At 42.2% G+C, this 21,052-nt stretch overlaps 1 protein-coding gene across 1 annotated transcript; it reads left to right on the plus strand.

The window, feature by feature from the left end:
• The first annotated feature begins 628 nt into the window (after positions 1 to 628).
• LOC133395676 (semaphorin-5B-like) lies at positions 629 to 20,453 on the plus strand. The gene is made up of 23 exons (XM_061664829.1): positions 629 to 714; positions 6,894 to 7,082; positions 7,806 to 7,905; positions 7,981 to 8,026; positions 8,127 to 8,189; positions 8,256 to 8,354; positions 8,460 to 8,673; positions 8,751 to 9,036; positions 9,361 to 9,496; positions 9,594 to 9,801; positions 9,870 to 10,077; positions 10,156 to 10,273; positions 10,377 to 10,561; positions 13,535 to 13,678; positions 13,811 to 13,958; positions 14,037 to 14,262; positions 14,352 to 14,573; positions 16,652 to 16,822; positions 17,546 to 17,548; positions 18,295 to 18,438; positions 19,833 to 19,865; positions 19,937 to 20,148; positions 20,235 to 20,453. The coding sequence occupies exons 2-23, from the start codon at positions 6,938 to 6,940 to the stop codon at positions 20,394 to 20,396; spliced, it is 3,273 nt and encodes a 1,090-aa protein (XP_061520813.1). The 5' UTR covers positions 629 to 714; positions 6,894 to 6,937; the 3' UTR covers positions 20,397 to 20,453.
• Positions 20,454 to 21,052: the final 599 nt, after the last annotated feature.

Genomic DNA, 21,052 nt, shown 5'->3' on the forward strand with positions numbered 1-21,052 from the left:
TCTGATCTAAGCCGTGGCTCATTTTGTATATGAATGATTCGCTCATCTGTGTCTGTTAACTTGAAACAAATGTAACCAACTCACTGCAGCAAAGGTCACATTGTTACAGAATCACTGCAATTCTGATGTCACAAGGCATTTAAAAGCAATATTTAGCACTGTGTATTCTGTATTTTGCTAAATGGTGGGGGGAATGGTATTTAATAGTTCCATCAGCTCCTTGTGCTGAATTTTTCAGCAGAAGTGTTTGCTTATTTGGTTCCTCTGATCTTTATGTGTTTGCGTGAACAGTGCATTTCGACAACATTTTAGGCCTACGTCTGGTTAAAGACTATTCTTTCAAATAATTTTTAGCTGGAGGCATGCCCAGAGTTTGGATTAGTTGATCTCAAAATGGAATGAGTATTTGCAGTAGTAGTATAAAAAATGTGAACCTGTAAAGCCATAAGTAGGCTCAAAACCAAATTCTGGATGAAACAAATAACCTCAGCACCCCACCCTTTGCAGTAGCAGTTTAGTGTGCATAAAAAGGACAGCTTCACCACCCGCAGCCCCCCCTATCACACTCCTCTTTACTCCTCCCTCCTCCCTGCACACAGGCCGGTCAGCGTGCCAGTGCGTAACAACTTGTCTCTCTTGTTTCTCATCTCTCCTCACCATGTGAAGCGGGACCCTTCCAGCCATTTGCCTGATTACTCTGGTGATGGTGAACAAGTAGGTTTATAGCTATATTCTTTGCATATCTGTGAATAGCGTGTGTTCCACGGTGCATGTGTCACATGGGCCAGTCAGAGCATGGCGTTTGCTGTTTGCGCCACTTTGTACTACTCTGTGCAGGCTCATTTCCCACCTCACTTATTGTATATTTGACTTCAATGACAATATGTCACTGAGGCATTTTTAGATGTTCTGATATGTTGTGTATGTGTCCTTTTGCAATGTCCTTTGCAAGTTCTCTTACATACCAATCAGAAATTTTAGTTGGCTCACAGGCACCCTTCTAAGTTGATGGTAGCTATTGGATTTCTTGTATTGTATTGATCAAAATAGAAACAACAGGATGAAATGACAATTCCCACTTCTGTACAGCTGACGACGGCAGTAGACGGCGCTACAGAAGTGGGGCTGGTGTGATTAGTGAGAGATGTGAAGATGGGAGAAGTGGCATCAGCGCAGCTGTGCCTCTTTAGGATTCCTGCTCCCTACCTCCTCTCACCATTGCCAAACCGCTATCATTAGGTTTGGCAATTTACTGAGCACCCATTGTGGTGTGGCCATGGCCCGTTAGTGTTTCCTTTTAAGTGAAGCTAAACTAAGTCCATTCACTTGTAAAAGAGTGCGCCCATTGGCAGATAGTTGGCAGGTTGCACAGAGAGGCCATTCACCCCTGTAGGAAGGAACTGAGAACTGCCTTGGAAATGCTCACCCCCGCTTGAATATTTTAATGGGAAGACTGGATGCCTTCTGAGGTCCCTACATGCTCCTGTCTGCATGACCTGACTCCACTGCTCTCCAACTATGTCATATAGAGGAGACATTATTATTTTTTGTATTATATGGAAGCTGCCAATGTTGCAATTTGGATTTTGTGTTTTTTTTTTATTTATTTAAAGAAAGAGCACAGATTTTGAAATGCCAGGAGGCAGGTGGGTGGCTGGGTGCAGTGAGGGGGATTCGCTGTGCCTCTTGATTGTGTTTGGATGGAGTCCAAGTACTCTGAATTAGACAAGACTCCTATATACAAAGTCAGACCCTAGGGATTTCTTTTATTTGGGATGCCATGCGGAACAAAATAAACCCCTTTTAAATGAGGACATAACGACTTGTGATCAATATCCCTGTTATAAATAAGGCCAGTAAAAAGGCCTTGACTGGATTTTAATGAAGCTCTCCTCATGTGTGCATTCAGTGTCTCAGCATGTCCGTTGGTAGGAGACTAGCGCAAGCAGTCGTTTCACATCGAATCACTCATGCTGTTTTTGTGAACTTTTACACACCCTGGCAGAAAAAGAAATAGATGTGTCATGTTGTGAAGATAGAAGCCCTGTTGGACTATTTAAGATGGGTGACCTGTAAACTTTCCTCCATATCCTTCCCTTATCAAATCAATTAATTCAAACATAAGGGGTAAACTGGAGAGTGCAAGGGCCAGTGCAAAGATTCGACTGCTTCTATATGTTTGGAGACAAACCCAGAGCACCACTGCAATATCAAAACACTCAAGTGTTGTTTCTGCTGGAGAAGGTCTCACACATTTTTAGTGTTGGGCTCTTTGTACTGTGTAGCCCTGACAGCACTACAAACTCAGCAGCCACAGTGTTCTCTCCAAGCATGGCGAAAGCATCTATGTGATATTTGCAGTGTAGTCCACAGTAACAAGGTATGAGCACACCCAGGGAGAAAAAAAAAGGAAAAATAAAACTGCAGAAGTTGAGAAGTTACTAAAGCTGTTGCAATGAGCTCCCTGGCTAAAATCTAGGTCAATTCTCTACTTTTAGTCTCTGTTTATGTCTGTCTAGTAGTCACATGTTCAGTCAGTGTTCTGGCTATTTCCTCCCATCCAAACACATACAAGTCACATGAATTGGACACACTGTGCTGCTAATCTCCTCACAGGTTGTCAAGGCTTCAAACGCAGGCCAACACACAAACAGGCAAATGATCTGAAACACTCAATTATTGAAAGATCGATTCCTTTCTTCCTGTTCAAGCAGTTTGATTTGTTTATCCAGTGGAGACTCTAACGTTAAACACAATCTGCTCTGGGTAGTTGGTAGAGCTCTGATTTGTTTGGATTTCAAAATTATTTTCCCCTAGCATTTCCTAATGGAAATAGAAATATTCTGTTAAAAAAGAATGCTTAACACATGGCCTTTACACAAGACCAGTGTAGTACAAATGTGAGATTTGTTTCTTGGCAAAAAAAAAAAAAATACATAAAATAAAATGGCTGATCACACATCATTTTTATCACCTGTTTTTCATCACCTGTGCCCCTCTCCTCACCAAAAATATATTTGTTATATTCTACTTTGAGTAAAGGGTGTAAGGTGTCTCAGCTGGCTGGTCACACTAAAGGCACTCTTCACTGATGAAGCTAAATATCTTCAGCAATACACGTGCAACACCATTCTACCAGTGTTCCGATGTTATGGAAAAATCTGCTAGCTGTCAGAATTTGTTACCCCACGGGGCAATGTTTCCCATGGTGTGAATTTGAGTGTTTGACATCCAAAGAGAAGAATAATACTGACATTAACAGCATAAGGTAGGTTTTCCTATCATGAATTGTGACCACTGATTTGAGATTTTCTTGCGTCCAGACGAAGGTGAGGAGATTTCAGAAGGGCGAGAAATTACAAATATTAACAAATGGGCTACTTCCGGAGCTCAGAATACAGTGCTCACAATTTCACAATTTTGTCGCTGTTCACGTCCTGTAAACATTCTTCTCCTTTGCTCTCAAACGCATACCATGGACGACATCACCTCCTGCGGTCACAAATTCTGACTGGTTGCAAATTTTTCGATAACACCACCATTCATGAATCAATGTGACATGCTATCCTTCAGTGAGACCTGCTTTTAAAAGTTTGAATATATGCTCTTGTTAACACATTGACTCAAAACAACACATTATATATACATTTTAATTTCATAGCAGTTCAGCATTAAATCACACTTAATTTTTAGATACTGGCTGAACTTAGGTATTGTGAGGTACACTGAGGCAAAGTATCTCCCAATAACATGCCTGATAGGGGTTCAAACTGAGGTTTTGTGCAACTTTAGAGGTTTTATTATACCTCATTGGCTTTGGACTTTTTCTTTAGTATACAAATTTGACATCATTTCATAGACCAATACCAATTTCCAATTCTCAACCAAATTATCTCAAATTTTAACTACTTGTCAAAACTAAGTTTAGAGGGGACATATTATGCATTTTTCACAATTTAAAAAAGTGTCTTAATGGCATGATTTTGTCGAAATTCCATAAAGATTAAGAATTGTATTATATTTTACATACCACTTTACTTTTGCTGCTTGGAGTTAGCCTGTTTTGAGAGGGCAGCCCCTTCTCCTGAAAGTAAGCAGCAATAAGCAGAGAATCATTCAGAGGCTGTAGGATGTTACCCAAGATATGATATTGCATGCCTGGCAAGAGTCGTGGCACAGGTCCATATTGAACATCGGCGAAGCTTTGTGAAATCAGTTGTAAAATATATATCCGTTTGATTATGTTTTTGTAATTTTGATAAATGGATACATTAAACTAAATAGCTGACTAAAACATACTGTACAGAATGAATGGGTTGGTCAATGGTGCAGTGCGCTGTGCTAAGTTGAGTGTGAAAAGGCCTTAATAGTTCAGGGGCCACAAATTGCCGAATGTGACCCGGGGACCGTCTAATGAGGGCCACTGGTCTAGGACATGCAGTTACTTAGATGATTCATTTATAGTTATAATATTTTGGGAACGTCTGTATGATACAAATTAGGAACCTGTGTACCAGCTACCTGCCTATGAAAGAGGCAAACCTCTGTTCCTGCCATTACATTAAACAATTATGTTACCCAGCAGGCCCTCTGATGCTACTCAGACGCAGACAAATATCAGTCAAATTGAAGAATCCTGTGTGCTTATATATTTTTCTTTCTTCATTATCTTAATTTTTATCATCACATCCTTGTGTATGAGTCTTATTTGACACACAAGGAAATCTGACATGAAGAGCCTTCATGTGGTGTAGGGTTCAAAGATGACCCCCCCCCCCCCCCCCCCCCCCCCCCCCCCCCCCACCCTAACTGGCACTGAGCCCAGGCTTGTCTCTGAATGGGCCAGTTAAGTCACAAAGGCCACTGTCAGTGGCACCCTACGTTTTATACCCAAGAGCTATAAATAAAGGGTTGGGCTTTTGACTTGAAGTAGCCTTGACCAAGTCTTGCTGACAATGAAAGAGGGGCTGGACACAAGGAAACTAATTTAGTCTCATTTACTGGCAGGTGGTGAAAACTCTAGTTCAATAGATATCAGTGGTGTCAAAATTATTCACGTTCATTACTCAAGTAGAAGTATAGGTATTAGGGTTTAAGAAGACTTCTGTAGAATTTGAAGTATCAACTTAAGCTCAAGTAAAAGTGCAGAAGTAACAGTTTCATCCATCCATCCATTTTCTACACCGCTTATCGTCATTAGGGTCATTGGTGTGCTGGAGCCTATCCCTGCTGACTCTGGGCAAGAGCCAGGGTACACCCTAAACTGGTCACCAGCCAATCACAGGACACATAGAGACAAACGACCATTCACACTCACATTCACACCTATGGGCAATTTAGAGTCTTCAATTAACCTACCATTTTTGGGATATGGGAGGAAACCAGAGTTCCCGGAGAAAAGCCATGCAGAGAGAATGCAAACTCCACACAGGCGAGGCCGGATTTGAACCCGAGGCCACTGTGCTGCCGTAATGGTTTCAAAACTACTTCAATTAATGCAAGGCTGAAAAAATACATTAAGGACAAAAGCTTACACCACCCGAACATTTTTCTGAGGGCCATAATGATTATAATGTTATGTTGAAATGTTACATTGAAGGCTACCTGCTTCAGATGCATATATGCACATTGAAAATGCATATATGCACATTGAAAATCACATCAAACACATTAAAGAATCATGTGTACTCAATATGGAGCGGAAGATATGATAGTTACCTAAAGTACTGTGAGTCACACTTCAGTCACATGGTATCAATAACCTTTATTTACAAAAATAAGTTAGGTGATGGCAGCACGGTGGGCGACTGGTTAGAGCGTCAGCCTCAGTTCTGAGGACCCGGGTTCAATCCCCGGCCCCGCCTGTGTGGAGTTTGCATGTTCACCCCGTCCCTGCGTGGGTTTCCTCCCACATCCCAAAAACATGCATCAATTGGAGACTCATATTCGCCCGTAGGTGTGAATGTGAGTGCGAATGGTTGTTTGTTTGTATGTGCCCTGCGATTGGCTGGCGACCAGTTCAGGGTGTACCCCGCCTCCTGCCCGATGACAGCTGGAATAGGCTCCAGCACGCCCGCGACCCTAGTGAGGAGAAGCGGCTCAGAAAATGGATGGATGGAAGTTAGTTGATGTACATGATCGGCTTTTGCAGGCCACATAAAATGATGTGGCGGTCCAGATCTGGCCCCCGGGTCTTGAGTTTGACACTTGTGAATAACACAATGTCTATCATCTTTGAATCACAGGTGCTGTCAAAATTAATGATTAATCCAAGTAATTAAGGATAATAAAATTGGGGGGAAAACTCCCTCCTTATAGATACCTTAAGGTACTTTGGTTTGAGGTCTTTGTCACAGACATCTTTAGGGCTATACTATACCTCTGCTCTCGATGTCCTAGTGTGACGATTTGTCTTTGATTTGTTACTTAATTTGTGTCATGTTATGTGTAAGTGCGATGCATCGCGTACAAACCAATAGGGTGTTGGAGTGGTATGTTTATACTTCTCAACCAACCACAATTAAAATCACTCTATCGTGGCGCGATTTATCCAGATAGTTTTTTTTTAAATGTGTTTTTGAACAATGTCTAGCCAGAATGAACACAATTAAAAATGAAATAGAAGTAGTAATAGTAGATAGTATAGATATTTGCCTGATAATGTAAGGAGTAGAAGTAAAAAGTAGGCTAAAAAAGAAACTCCAGTAAAGTATAGATAAAGTACTCCAGTAAAGTATAGATACACCAAATTTCCACTTAAGTAAAGTAATGAAGTATTTATACTATACTAGTATTTATACTTCATTACTTGACACCTCGGATAGATATTGACGTTCACTATGACTGAATAATGCTATTGTTAAGATTGATAGGTATCTTTTTGGCTTCTGCAGGTTGTTCCAGAGCACCTCATAGATGATTGGATGAAGTTGTAACTATGGTCACAATAGGGTGGGGGGCATGGGCCCGCTCTCCCTGTAGCTTCGTGCTGGTCATCTGTGTACTTGTGTGTCTGTCCCAGCCACCCCCTATCAGAACTGCAGACTGTGATCAAAAGGAGCATCCAGTCATGTCCAACCAAGGTGAGGACACCGTGAGTAAAATGAGTAAAAGTGGTTTTTTTTAGTTCAGATTTTGATGACAGTTAGCCATAAAGCCTGCTATTGTAAAATTGTTGCGTAAATGTGTCTTTCAACAAAACTCTTTCAGTGACCCAATGGTAATTTCCCTACACCTGAATTTCGAGGGGCGACGACTGGTTAGCACATCTGCCTGACAGTTCTGAGGACCCAGGTTCAAATCCGGCCTCGCCTGTCTGGCGTTTGCATGTTCTCCCCGTGCCTGTTTGGGTGTTCTCCGGGCACTCCGGTTTCCTCCCACATCCCAAAAAAACATGCATGGTAGGTTAATTGAAGACTCTAAATTGCCCGTAGGTGTGAATGTGAGCCTGAATGGTTGTTTGATTGTATGTGGCCTGCGATTGGCTGGTGACCACCTTTTTTCCACCAATATAGATTAGAGAACTACAGAATTTGAGAGCTCTTGCCTAAATGCTATCTAACCTTCATGATGAACTAGAACAGTTATAGTCAGCCACACTCTCTTGTTCAGTTACCGCTGACCATCTGGCTGAATGGACATACATACTACAGAAAAGACTCCAAAATTGTGCTGCAAAGGGGAACAAAGTCAAATTTCTTCAATTATCAGTTCATGTGTGTACAAAGGCCAAGTGTCCTGCTACCTTTAACCACACTGCACAGTATATGTAGATACACCAATATGGCCTTTCCATGTTATCGCAGGTCTGAAGACATGGATGTCAGAGTTCTCACACCCAGGAGTAAAGGACTTTTCTCAACTGGTCTTGGACCTGAGCAGAAAGCAGCTTATTGTGGGAGCGAGGTGCAAGTAATTACACACAAAGTAGAAAACAAAGGAGTGAAAAAAAATGACCGCGTTAAAAACTTCATTTTACAGAAACTTCCTATTCAGCCTTAGTTTGAGCAATGCCTCCCTCATACAGGTAACACTCACAGTTTTTTTTAACTTTCCCAGTGCTACGGTTTGTGTTGGCAAGTTTTAAGTTCCCTAAACCAGTTTTATTTTTAATTGTTTTGCCTCAGGCAACAGAATGGACACCTGATGACTACACATTCCACTCTTGCAAGAGCAAGGGCAAGTCAGAGGTACTTCTTAAAATGTCTCTTCAAAATGTAGTCAATGACACTGGCTCACGTCATGCTTGTATGCAGGAGGAGTGTCAAAACTACATACGGGTTTTGTTGCTGAGCGGGAGGACACTTGTCACATGTGGGACCAATGCTTTCACTCCTGTCTGTATGACCAGGCAGGTTGGTGCGAGCTTGATGTTTCACCAACCAATGCAAGTCATCATGTTTCAGACTTCAAAAGTAACCTTTTTACACACAGTGTCCTGCTTTCCTATTTGCTGTCAGATTGATAACATCAGTCAAGTGTTGGACACAGTGAACGGTGTTGCGCGATGTCCCTATGACCCCCGCCACAACTCCACGGCCATGATATCGGAGAAGGGTGAGCTGTATGCTGCCACGGTAATCGACTTCTCTGGACGCGACCCTGTCATCTACAGGAGCCTGGGCAACATGCATCCACTCCGCACGGCCCAGTACAACTCTAAATGGCTCAATGGTAAACAAAGACACACATAGTCTATCAGCCTTTTCCTCATGTCATCCTTTCTGTTTTTATCACCTCACCCCCTTTAGAGCCTCAATTTGTGTCTGCTTATGACATCGGCCGATTCGCCTACTTCTTCTTGAGGGAAACCGCTGTTGAAAACGACTGTGGAAAGATGGTGTTCTCACGCGTGGCCCGTGTGTGTAAAAATGACATGGGCGGTCGTTTCCTTTTGGAGGACACCTGGACCACCTTTATGAAGGCACGATTAAACTGCTCACGCTCAGGAGAAATACCCTTTCATTACAATGAACTACAGAGCACCTTCTACTTACCAGAGCAGGACTTGATCTATGGCATTTTCACCACTAATGTGTGAGTGATCCTTAATAGTGCTGTGATTATACCCTCCTCTTCATAAAGTATTAACTCTTAGTATGAGGACCCTGTCCACTCAACCTGTAGGTTAGACTTGGCTCCTTTGCACAATGTTGGAAGTCTATTTCACTGTGTAATTACACCGCTGACATTTAGGAATAACGTGTTCAGTCAAAACAATATCCTGATTACTCGAGTCATCATGCTATTTTTTTGACAGAGCAATGGGTAATGCTAAGTGAACCCGTTGCTTTGCAAATACATTTGCAGAAATGTTTTTCAATAACCCTTCATAGTCTAATTGTGAATAACCACTCACAGGAACAGCATGTCTGCCACTGCTGTTTGTGCCTTCAACGTGACTGCCATCACGCAAGCTTTCAATGGACCTTTCCGTTACCAGGAGAACCCCCGCACTGCCTGGCTCTCTGCTCCAAATCCCATACCCAATTTCCAGGTTACCCCTGTGTAGATATGGATTCCTGTATTTAAGCAGACGGGCAGGCTTTTCTGATGGGCAGCATTAAGGACTATTTTTTCCCCTGTATTGTCAGTGTGGCACGCTGGATGAAGGCGGCACTGGTGGGAACCTGACCGAACGCAACCTTCAGGATGCTCAGCGACTCTTTCTGATGCACGATGTGGTGCAGCCAGTGACAGTCAATCCTCTGCTCACCCAGGATAACGTACGCTTCTTGAAGCTGGTGGTGGACGTCGTGCAGGGCCGCGATGCCCTTTACCACGTCATGTACATCGGCACCGGTAAGAGAGTAAGTGACTAAAATCAGAATCCATATGAATGCCTTGACTGTTTACTATTGGCCAATCAGAATATGGCACCATCTTGAAGACTCTCGCCACAACAAGTACAATTCTTCATGGCTGTTACTTGGAGGAGATCAGGATCCTTCCTGATGGGCAAACCGGGTCAATCAAGAGTCTGCAGATCCTCCACAAGGACAGATCTTTGTTTGTGGGGCTTGATGACAGACTGGTGAAGATCCCATTAGAACGATGCTCCAGCCATCCAACTGAGCAGTATGGGAGTGTTTATTAAATAATCCTGCATGTGTTAAATAGACTTCTGAACATTGATCAACCACCTTTTCTAACTAGACGCTGTCTGGAAGCTCGGGACCCATATTGTGGCTGGGATCACAAACAGGAGCGTTGCACAACTATTGAGGATAGCGCTGACATGAACCAGTGGACCCAGAACATCACACAGTGCCCAGTAAACCTCCTTCACCTTCTCTGTCTCTGTCTGTCTGTCGGTCTCTCTCTCTCTTTCTCTCTCTCACTCTCACATACTTACAGCACATTTGTTCTTCCTGAAGGTGAGGAATCTGAAGCAGGATGGCGGGTTTGGCCCTTGGGCACCTTGGCAACCCTGTGACCACAATGACGGCGAGGGTTCCATCAGCAGCTGCATTTGCCGATCCCGCTTGTGTGATGGGCCTGTGGCCCGATGTGGTGGGGTCGACTGTAAAGGCCCAACCATTCAGGTGGCCAACTGCTCCAGGTAAGCTCAAAGTGCTGTGACAATACTAGCATTAGCCAGTGGGAAAAAATTATTTATAATTTATTACTAGTATTATTACGGCATTGGACAGCATACACTTAGGAGCCACATTTTCACCAAGTGACAGCATTCAGTTTGGTTCACCATGGTACAGTTCAGCTAGATAAACCATGATCAGTCTTGTGTTGCACAGCAAGGTGTGTCAACCACATAAATAATGAGACATATCGCAACAGAATGAATATCACCAATGAATAAGACACTAGCACACTACAGCAATATTTGTGAGTCTGAACCACCTCCACATTGACCTCATCAATGGAGACCTGTTGCATGTTTAGACTTTAAGGTCCCCTCCAGGCTTCTATACTCCGCCCCCTTTAATTCCTTATACACCCCACAATTGCTGTGGCATTCCAAAATTCTGAATGTGTAGTTAAAGTCTGAGGTGTACAGGGTGTATATTACTGGAGCAAGGACAGCCCTATGGTGCTCTAGTGTTACTTTCAGCCATCAACGAGGTGCTATGCATGACAAGCTGAGGTCTCTAGATGAGGTATTCTGCAATTCAAGTAATGAGGTATCATTCCACTCCAATTACTGTCAGCTTGATCCTCAGCAGGATGGGCTCTATGGTGTTAAAAGAGATTGAGAGCTCAAAGTACATGTATCTCGTGGCTCTACTCTCTTCATCTGCTTAGCAGTGGGAGCTGTGCAGCATGTACATGATGGCAGTATCCACTCCCACCATTTTCTAGTAGGAAAACCGCAGGGGGTCGAGGGCATGGTGGACCTAGATTCCGAGGGGCTGCACAAAAATGTAAATAAGCTCAGTCAATATTCTTTATATATGGCCCCAACAGAACTTTATCTCAAGCCACTTTAAAGCAAAGGTAAGCAAAGAGAATTTATTCATATAGCGCATTTCATTCACAGGGTAATGCAATGTGTTTACATGATTAAAAGCATTTTAAAAAAGAGAGAAAAATGAAAGACAGCTTAAAAGCATTTAAAAACAAAAAGAAAAAAAACTGAGTGCAAGACAGAGCATTTAAAAGTGGAAATGCTAAAAAAAAAAAAAAAAAATGATGAGAAAAATGAGAAAAAGGTTTTAAACCTGAAATAAAAAACATTGGCATTTGGGGCTGACTTAACTTCTCTTGGCAACTTATTCCCTTTGTGTACAGCATAGCAGCTAACAGCTGTTCCACCATGTTTGCTTTGGACTCTGTGCTCCACTATCTGATGTGAGTCAATAGATCTCAGAGCCATCCATCCATTTTCCATACCGCTTATCCTCACTAGGGTCGTGGGCGTGCTGGAGCCCTACTGCGTTTATATTCCATTAGCATGTCTTTAATGTATTCAGGACCTAAACCATTTAGTGATTTATAGACCAGAAGCAGAACTTTAAAGTCAATTCTAAAGCTGACTGGGAGCCAGTGTATAGAGACTTTAAAAATTAAGTAATATGTTCTGATATCTTTGTTCATTTCAGAACCCGAACTGCAAAATTTTGAATGAGCTGCAGGTGTTTAATGCTGTTTGGGGGGAGTCCAGTCAGAACACCATTACAATAGTTAAGTCTACTTGAGATAAAAGCATGGATGAGGTTCTCCTGGGGCCTCATGTACAAAAACTTGCGTGGATTTCCTACTGAAACATGGTGTACGCTCAAATCCAGAAAACTTTGTGAGCACAAAAATATCGAGATGTATGAATCTGTGCGGACGCTTGAATCCAAGCACATAGCACAGTATGCATCATTTAGCGTTGTATAGCAGTGATTTAGAATGTTGTTTTCCCTGGTAGGACAGTCGATGTGCTGCTTGTATTTAGGGAGTTTGTGGTTGTAAATGTCCTTCTATTGTCCCCTGTGCGTTATCATCGTTTGTTATGAGGAAAGAGGTCTGACAAGTCCGCCTTTGATATATATATATATATATATATATATATATGTCCATCCATCCATTTTCTGAGCCGCTTCTCCTCACTCGGGTCGCGGGCGTGCTGGAGCCTATCCCAGCTATCATCGGGCAGGAGGCGGGGTACACCCTGAACTGTTTGCCAGCCAATCGCAAGGCACATACAAACAAACAACCATTTGCACTCACAGTCACACCTACGGGCAATTCAGAGTCTCCAATTAATGCATATTTTTGGGATGTGGGAGGCAACCGGAGTGCCCGGGGAAAACCCACGCAGGCACGGGGAGAACATGCAAACTCCACACAGGCGGGCCGGGATTGAACCTTGGTCCTCAGAACTGTGAGGTAGACGCTCTAACCAGTCGTCCACCGTGCCATATACATATCCTTCCATCCATTTTCTGAGCCGCTTCTCCTCACTAGGGTCGTGGGCGTGCTGGAGCCTATCCCAGCTATCATCTATTCAGGTATTCACTAAGACGGCTTTATTTGAAAGTAATCTGATGTTTAAAGTTGCACATTTAATTTTTAAACACTGCTGCACTGGTGATGTGACAGTTTTGTTTTTGTTTTTTTTACCGTCATTCAATTTCTACAAAAGTGATTTAGTAAATGTAATTAATTTGGGTGGGTCGGGGATAGGTACAGTGTATGGAGTTTGGAATGGGTAACAGCTCATGGAGGACTGTGTAGTCTGCAGAATTTTCATGACAATTTTGTGTACCCGACTCTTTGATGTCAGATGCAAGGTGCATTTGTCTTTATTCTTTTAATTAGGCTCAATTGCGTTCAATTAACTCAATTCAAACGTGCATATAAAGAAACACAATAAGGCTGCATTCAAAGCACTAAATGTTTTACAAACAATAATCAAACCCAAATCTTAAAAGAAAATGGTAAAACACACCAACAATTAAACAGAATACAGCAACTAAATCCTTAAACTGAAGACATCAACACCAATATAATAACATTTTAATAATATATTGCTGGATCACAACTAAGACTCATGTAAAAGTATGATGATTTTCCATCTCCCGCTCAGGAATGGTGGCTGGACTCCCTGGTCTTCATGGGGTCATTGCAGCAGCAGTTGTGGTGTCGGTTTTGAAGTGAGGCAGCGGTCCTGCAATAACCCCTCGCCTCGTCACGGGGGTCGAATCTGTGTTGGTCAAGGTCAGGAGGAGAGGTGAGAAGGAATGAGATGAAAGCGAATCATGACTACAGAGAAATATATTTGGTTAAAAAAAACACTAATTTGCAAGTTGCACATGGTGAGCATTAAACAAACAAATATTTAGGAAGAGTTGTGTATTTTCAGGCTGTGCAATGAAAAAAAAACATGCCCATTACCAGTGTTGTGGACTGCATGGGGGCCATGGACTCAATGCAATGCTGAATGTGGAGGAGGGGTACAAGCCAGGACCAGAACCTGTGAGAATGAAAACACCTGCCCTGGATGTGCCATGGTACTGTGCTGCTTGTGCATTGAATCACTTGATTATCAGTTTGAATGGCCCATAACAGTAAAGCTATCTGCTGTTTAGGAGTATAAGGCCTGTAAACTGGAGGCCTGCCCTGAGGTGCGCCGCAACACCCCGTGGACTCCCTGGATGCCAGTCAACATCAGTCAAGATGGATCACGCCAAGAGCAGAGATACAGATACATGTGCCGGGCATTATTAAAGGACGTCCAGAAACTTCAATTAGGAAAGAAGAAAATAGAGACCAGGTTTTGTCCAAATGACGGTTCTGGAACATGCCAGACTGACTGTGAGGACATGAGACCACAAGACATTTATTATGTGGATTGAGGGATACTCGGCCTGATTTAGAAACTGTTTTCTGTATCTTACTTCCAGCTCTGGTCAATGACATGGTAAAGTCAAGTGATCGGATTGTGTCACAGCCTAAAGATATACACTGGGGATCTTGGGAAACATGGTCCACCTGTTCCCAGCAATGTTCCAGAGGCTTTCGAACCCGGAGACGTGGTTGCTCAACAGCAGAGGGCAGGACCAATCCAAGTGCATGTGTTGGATCTCCGGTGGATTATCAAGATTGCGACATGCAACCATGCCCAGGTAGAATGCTTGTCATACATTGTGCCAGATTTTGTGTCGGCACCTTGGTCAAGAGATATCCTAAAATAGAATTTGTGGGGGGAACTAGAATACCTGCAGACAACCAACACAAGCACAAGGGGACACGCAAACTCCTCCCAGAAAGACATTTTTTGCATTCAGATTGGTTCAAACTGGAAGCAAACTGGGCGCTTTCTAGTTGTATGGCATACCAAACGCTACGTCCTAGGCGAGATTTTATATGGCGCGCCCGCAATTGGTAATTTACATGCAGTATGCTTACAAAAGAAATCAAATAGCGTTTTTGTTTTTGTTTTTACTAGTGTCATCATTAGTTCTTAATTTCTTTCCTGTATCTGTACTGTTCTTTACTGCCAAACAAATCATGTGAGTGAGTCGCTGGAGCAACCCTCTGACTGGACAAACAAAAAAAGGTGCAACAATGTTACCTCTCTTTCGCCTCTTTTCCTCCTTTTCTTTTCTTTTTTCCCTGTGTTGAATTTTAGTTCATTTTGAACAACTTTACAAAGTTCTCGGGGTTCACAACAATATATTCACGCCTCCCCCCAACAGAGATCGAGAAAATACTGATTACAATCACCCGAATGAGGATGGGGCGGGTGAGACAGAACTTGTTTGGCAATTTGATTTGTAATTATATTAATTGGGAATTACTTTATGTGTGAACCTATGTTAGCGTTTCCATTTTTGTTGTCAAGTTATTGTAAATGTGGAATTTCCTCACGGGAAAAAAATGGATTCATCCACCAAAATTTTCATCTGGGTTTCTGTCACTCAAGAACGAATCAACTTTTTTCTTTTTATTCTCCTTTTAATTGAGTATTCATTAGTTTAGTTTGACAGTTCATCAAACAGTTGCATTCCTTCATCAATTCGTCACTGGCCAAAGTGCATTAAGTGCATTGGCATTAGCAATACAATTGAATTTAGGATTACAAATTTGGGGGAAATATGCTATTGTAAATAACTGTAGAAAGTAACAGAAACATAACACGTTTGTAATAGGTAGAGCATCAAGCACCAGGCTTAGATTTGCTTAAATTTCACATTTCTTCACAATAAATAGAAATGAAACCGTCGCTGTTGTTTTAACATTAAATGATTACTGTATATCCATGTTCTTTTTCCTCTTTAATATGCAATATTTTCCAGAAAATGTTATTAATTCAGATTCATTCTTCAATCATGGAATTATTTTAGTCTTATCCTTCCTTATCTTATACTATTTTAAGTGCAACTGACATCATACATTTAGAAATCCACTGCAAGCAATCTGGACATTTGGGAGTTAATTCCACGCACATGACACATGTTGCGTGTTCAACTCAGCCAACACAGGAAACACAGCTTAACGAGTGTCATGATCTAAAAACAGAGCCTTTACCTTTACCAGGCTCGTGTGGATGATTCAGGGCTGGACAATGTGTTCTGTCGCAAAAGTACCTTTACGAAGCTTATTTGTCCCATTCTGTACTTACTAGCGGTATTTGTGTACATCTGGGTTGCTATCATCAGTAGCCCTTTAATGCTCCAGGCAGGAACGCTGATTTCAGATGGCCACCCCACACTGACCCTTCGGTCTGTTTGAGGTTTCTTGCCAAGAGGGAGTTTTCCTTGCCTCTGTTACCCAGTGCTTGCTCATGTGGAGTTCAGTTGGTCTTTTAATGAGTGAGGAGTGTGTTCTTTTACATGCTCCATGTGTAGAGTGACCTGAGGCAACTTCTGTTGTGATTTGCTGCTGTATAAATAAAATTGAATTGAATTGAATTTAAGAATTTTCCATCCTCTTGGCTCATTTCATTAATAGTTTATATTAATTTCAATTTACACATTTTCCTTTCCTTAAAGATGAAAAAATTTGACTTGAAATTAAGAGTTAACAGTAACTAATTTATTTGAATATAATTACAGTATATTGAATGTGAATTTTTACCCAATTTCTTTTGGGCACCCCCCCCCCCCTATAGGCCACGGTGCCCATCACATTTGGTAATCTCGCCCAATGGCCAAATACTGTAACTATGCCTCCATGCATGTTGACTGTGCTTTATTTCCAGTGGCCCGAGCCTGGACATGTTGGTCTTCATGGTCCCAGTGTTCTGTGAGGTGTGGGGGTGGCCACTTTCAGCGTACAAGGTCATGTGACAATCCACTTCCGGCCAATGGGGGTGGGATCTGTACTGGTCTACACACTGAAGAGGCACTTTGCAATACACACACTTGTGAAGGTACTGTACATAATTCATCAAACTGATTCCACTGTATGTGATTGTATAGATAATTCATCCATCCATTTTCTGTACCGCTTATCCTCACTAGGGTCGTAGGCGTGCTGGAGCCTATCCCAGCTATCTTTAGGCGAGAGGCAGGGTACATATAAACAAACAACCATTCACACTCACATTCACACCTACGGGCAATATAGAGTGTTCAATCAACCTACCACGCATGTTTTTTGGGATGCTGGAGGAAACCAGAGTACCCGGAGAAAACCCACGAAGGCACGAGGAGAACATGCAAACTTCACACAGGCGAGGCCGGATTTGAACCCGGGTCCTCAGAACCGTGAGGCAGATGTGCTAATTAGTCGCTCACCGTGCCGCCCCTGTATAGATAATTCATACTGCACGTAATGCAAAGTGTTTAGGTTAAGTGTGATTCATTCTTTTAATTTAAAGGGTTAACCATAAATATGTGAAATTAAGAGTTCAATCGCCTGACTTCAATTCAAACAGCGTGGGTTCAGTTCCCACTCAGTAACAGTGAATGTCTGTCTCTAAATGTGCCCTGTGACTAACAGCTAACCAGTTTAATGCGGCGATCGCCCCAAAAAAACCGAGTTATGCTTGCCTTACGATTTTCACTGTCACAGACTAAAAACTGTTACTGTTACTGTAAAGGTTTTGCTGGAGTCACAGTCCGCTCCCGTCATCTCAATCCTTTAGTATAAGGTGGTAATCTCAGCTGTTTTAGATCAGTCTTTTCCTAGTTGCCTTACGACATATCAAACGTGTTTCATATGCTCAGTCTTCCAGTCTTGTAGCGATGTGACACAACCAACAACCAATAGATGAGCTCTAACAAAACTGGAAACAGGAAACTTTGCAAACAAATGGGCTGGTCTTAAATCTCAGTCTGAGACGAGGCTGTGACTAAAATCTCCACAACTTGTCTTTAGATGTGAGCAGGTGTGAGATGATAGTTTTCCAAGAGGTTTTCCAAATCTTTTCAGTCTTCTGATGTAAAGGTAGCATTTGACTTCAGCTCCTCCTAACCCTGAACAGATTATAAGTGGTATAGAAGATGGATGGATGCATGGATGGATGGATTGTACATGAATTCAACCAGTTTCCCTCATTAAATACTGATGTTTATATATACACTGCAGGGAAATTGCTTTCATGTAGAAAGTGGGCAATGTATATTTGCTTAGAGAAGGCAAACAATATCATTGTAAGATCAAATCGAAGCTTTTGGTTGCTGAGGCATTCTAAAAAAAAAAAATTGTTTTAAATGGTTCTTGTGTATACGCACAGGGTGGCTTGACTTTCTTATTTGCGGCATGCTGCAATAATTCAGCCCGCATGTAGTCCAAGATGTCAGTTGGGATAGGCTCAAGGCTATATGATAACACTCAACAGGCTGTAATGATATAGAAAATGGACGGATTTTGAATTGTGTCTTTTTCACTGGTCATCAGGTTGGGGGGTGTGGTCAGACTGGGGGAACTGCGATGAGGAGGGCCTGCAGTATCGCTCCCGCTCCTGCGGCGAAAACCAGGAAGCTACTTTGTGCCAGGGTAACATAAGCCAGACTAGACCATGCCAGACACATGAGGTGGCAGGTAAACACACACAATGATTTGACTGTTACATGGTCTCGATACCTTCAATGGTGAAACATTACTTACCCCTTAATATTATTTTTATTACATTTATTTTATGGAGCGCTTTTAAAAGGTACTCAATGGCACTTTACAAATAATAAGAGATGCACCCACATGTACCGCACTCTTTTTAGTCAGCAGTGGTTTTCCCCATGGAACTCTGGCATGGATGCCATTTTTGCCCAGTCTCTTCCTTATTGTTGAGTCATGACATCATTAACTGAGGCATTGGAGGCCTGCAGTTCTTAAGATGTTGTCTTGGGTTCCTTTGTGACTTAGTGGGTGAGTCACCGCTGTGCTCTTGGGGTAATTTTTGTAGGCCAGCCACTCCTTGGAAGGTTCACGACTGTTTTTTCTTTTTTTCTTTACTTGTGGATAATGGCTCTCAACATGATTCGCTGGAGCGCTAAATTTGTAGAAATTGCTTTGTAACTCTTTCCAGACTGATACATGTCAATTAGTTTATTTCTCATCTCTTCATGAGTTTGAATGTGACATTTTGTTGCAGCTTTTTGAGATCTTTTAATTAACTTCATTTTGTCAAACAGATTCTATTTAAAGGGATTTCTTGATTGAACAGGTCTGGAGGTAAACAGGCGTGGGTGTGGTCAGTGAAAATGAACTCAACGCTCCTAAAAATGTGATTAGCCACAGTTAATTTGCGATTTAACAATATTACTATTAATATTTAACATGATTACTTTTTCACACGTGGCACGGTGAACGACTGGTTAGCACATCTGCCTCACAGTTCTGGGGACCAGAGTTCAAATCCCGGCCCCGCCGTTGTGGAGTTTACATGTTCTCGCCATGCCTGTCTGGGTTTCCTCCGGGTACTCCAGTTTCCTCCCACATCCCAAAAACATGCACGGTAGGTTAATTGAAGACTCTAAATTGCCCGAAGGTGTGAATGTGAGTGTGAATGGTTGTTTGTTTGTGCCCTGCGATTGACTGGAAACCAGTCCAGGGTGTACCCCGCCTCCTGCCCCGAAGTTAGCTGGGATAGGCTCCAGCACTCCCGCGACCTGCTTGAGTATAAGCGGTTCAGAAAATGGATGGGATGGATGGACTTTTTCACACAGGGCCAGGTGGCTTTGAATAGTTTTGTTTCCCTTAATAAACAAAACCACCATTTAAAGCTACATTTTATGTTTATTTGGGTTGTGTTTGTCTGATATTTACATTTGCTTGATTATCTTGAACATTAAAGTGGGGAAACTATGCAAATACTTTTTCACGGCACTGTATTTTAACATTTGGATCTGTCATAAAGGTTTAAAAATAAGTTGACCACTACTAATATTAATTATGATTTGTCTAGCCCAATTTAATTTCCATTTGTACCATTTCAGTCATTTTGCCTGAACAGGACCACAACTGTGGAAGTAAGTGAAAGAAAGCATTGTCTTTCAATTTCTACAGATTATTAGCTCACTGCCCATTTTCTCTTTGACAGCCTTCACGTTGTTCCAGCTGGTCGCTGTGGGCATTGCCAGTTTTTTTGTAGCTGCCCTCTTGTCGGCACTGGCTGTCACCTATTGTCACCATTTGAGCCAACCCTCCACAGAGTCGGCGGTCATCCACCCCAGCACGCATAATCACCTCACCTACAACAAACATGACAATGCAATGCCAAAGAATGAGAAGTACATTCCCATGGAGGTCGTGGTGGGTAATAGTCAAATCTTAAAATTTTTCAATCTTCCACTCATGGGTTAATCTTTTGCTAACTCGGTCTTAACCCATCCCTGCAGATGCTACACAAGAACAATCTTCACGTAAATGACGACACTAGCCGCCACTTCCCTTCCTCTGTCCCTTCCAGCAACATGTTCACCACCACCTACTACCCTCCCAACCTGAGCAAGTATGACTTTCCACCAGAAGCACCCTGCAGGGCGTACGTGCACAGCTAACAGCACATCAGCTCAAACTGAAACACCAAAATCCCCGTGGTGCTCATAGATGCTAAAATACCCAAATTTCCTGTTGATTTTTTTTTTTTTAGCAAACCTTGTCAACATCTTAACAACCAAGCATTGCCATTTTGGGGGTAAAAGACATAAGCAGCATGATACATCACCATATAAATAACTGAGGAATACATTTTAAAAATGAAAACAACAAAATCCCGAAGGATATGCTAAACAAGCACATATTACTATTATTACTGTTTTATTTCCTAAAACAAAAGACATACTGTAGGTGTGTTACATCACTCACATTATTGTATGATATGATATTCAATATATTTTTGTATAATGTACTGTTCAAGATAAATAAACTTGTCTGGTAGGACGGTTGATGAGTGGTTAGCACATTTGCCTCACTGCCAGTAGCTTCAAAGTTCTTTCTCTTTGTAGATTTGATGTCCTTGTGCTTCCTCCCTAAGTCCAAGAACACATAAATTAGGTTCACTCTGTTGTTGTGTCCAAATGTCAGTGCTGTGATTGACAGGTCAGATTGATCAGTCCAGGGTGCACCCCGCCTTTCTCGTAAATCAGCTGGGATGGGCTCCAGTTTCCCTGTGAAAGGGATACATTTTGTAGTCAACGGATGAATGGATTAAATA

This window comes from Phycodurus eques, chromosome 1 (genome assembly GCF_024500275.1).
Source record: "Phycodurus eques isolate BA_2022a chromosome 1, UOR_Pequ_1.1, whole genome shotgun sequence".
In the NCBI taxonomy this organism is placed as follows: domain Eukaryota; kingdom Metazoa; phylum Chordata; class Actinopteri; order Syngnathiformes; family Syngnathidae; genus Phycodurus; species Phycodurus eques.

Excerpts from the sequence above, each read along its gene's own strand:
- LOC133395676 (XM_061664829.1), top strand. The coding sequence starts at position 6,938 with ATGGTCACAATAGGGTGGGGGGCATGGGCCCGCTCTCCCTGTAGCTTC. Across the intron at positions 7,906-7,980 it reads CAGCTTATTGTGGGAGCGAG|AAACTTCCTATTCAGCCTTA; the intron begins GTGCAAGTAATT and ends TTCATTTTACAG. Across the intron at positions 20,149-20,234 it reads ACATTCCCATGGAGGTCGTG|ATGCTACACAAGAACAATCT; the intron begins GTGGGTAATAGT and ends CCATCCCTGCAG.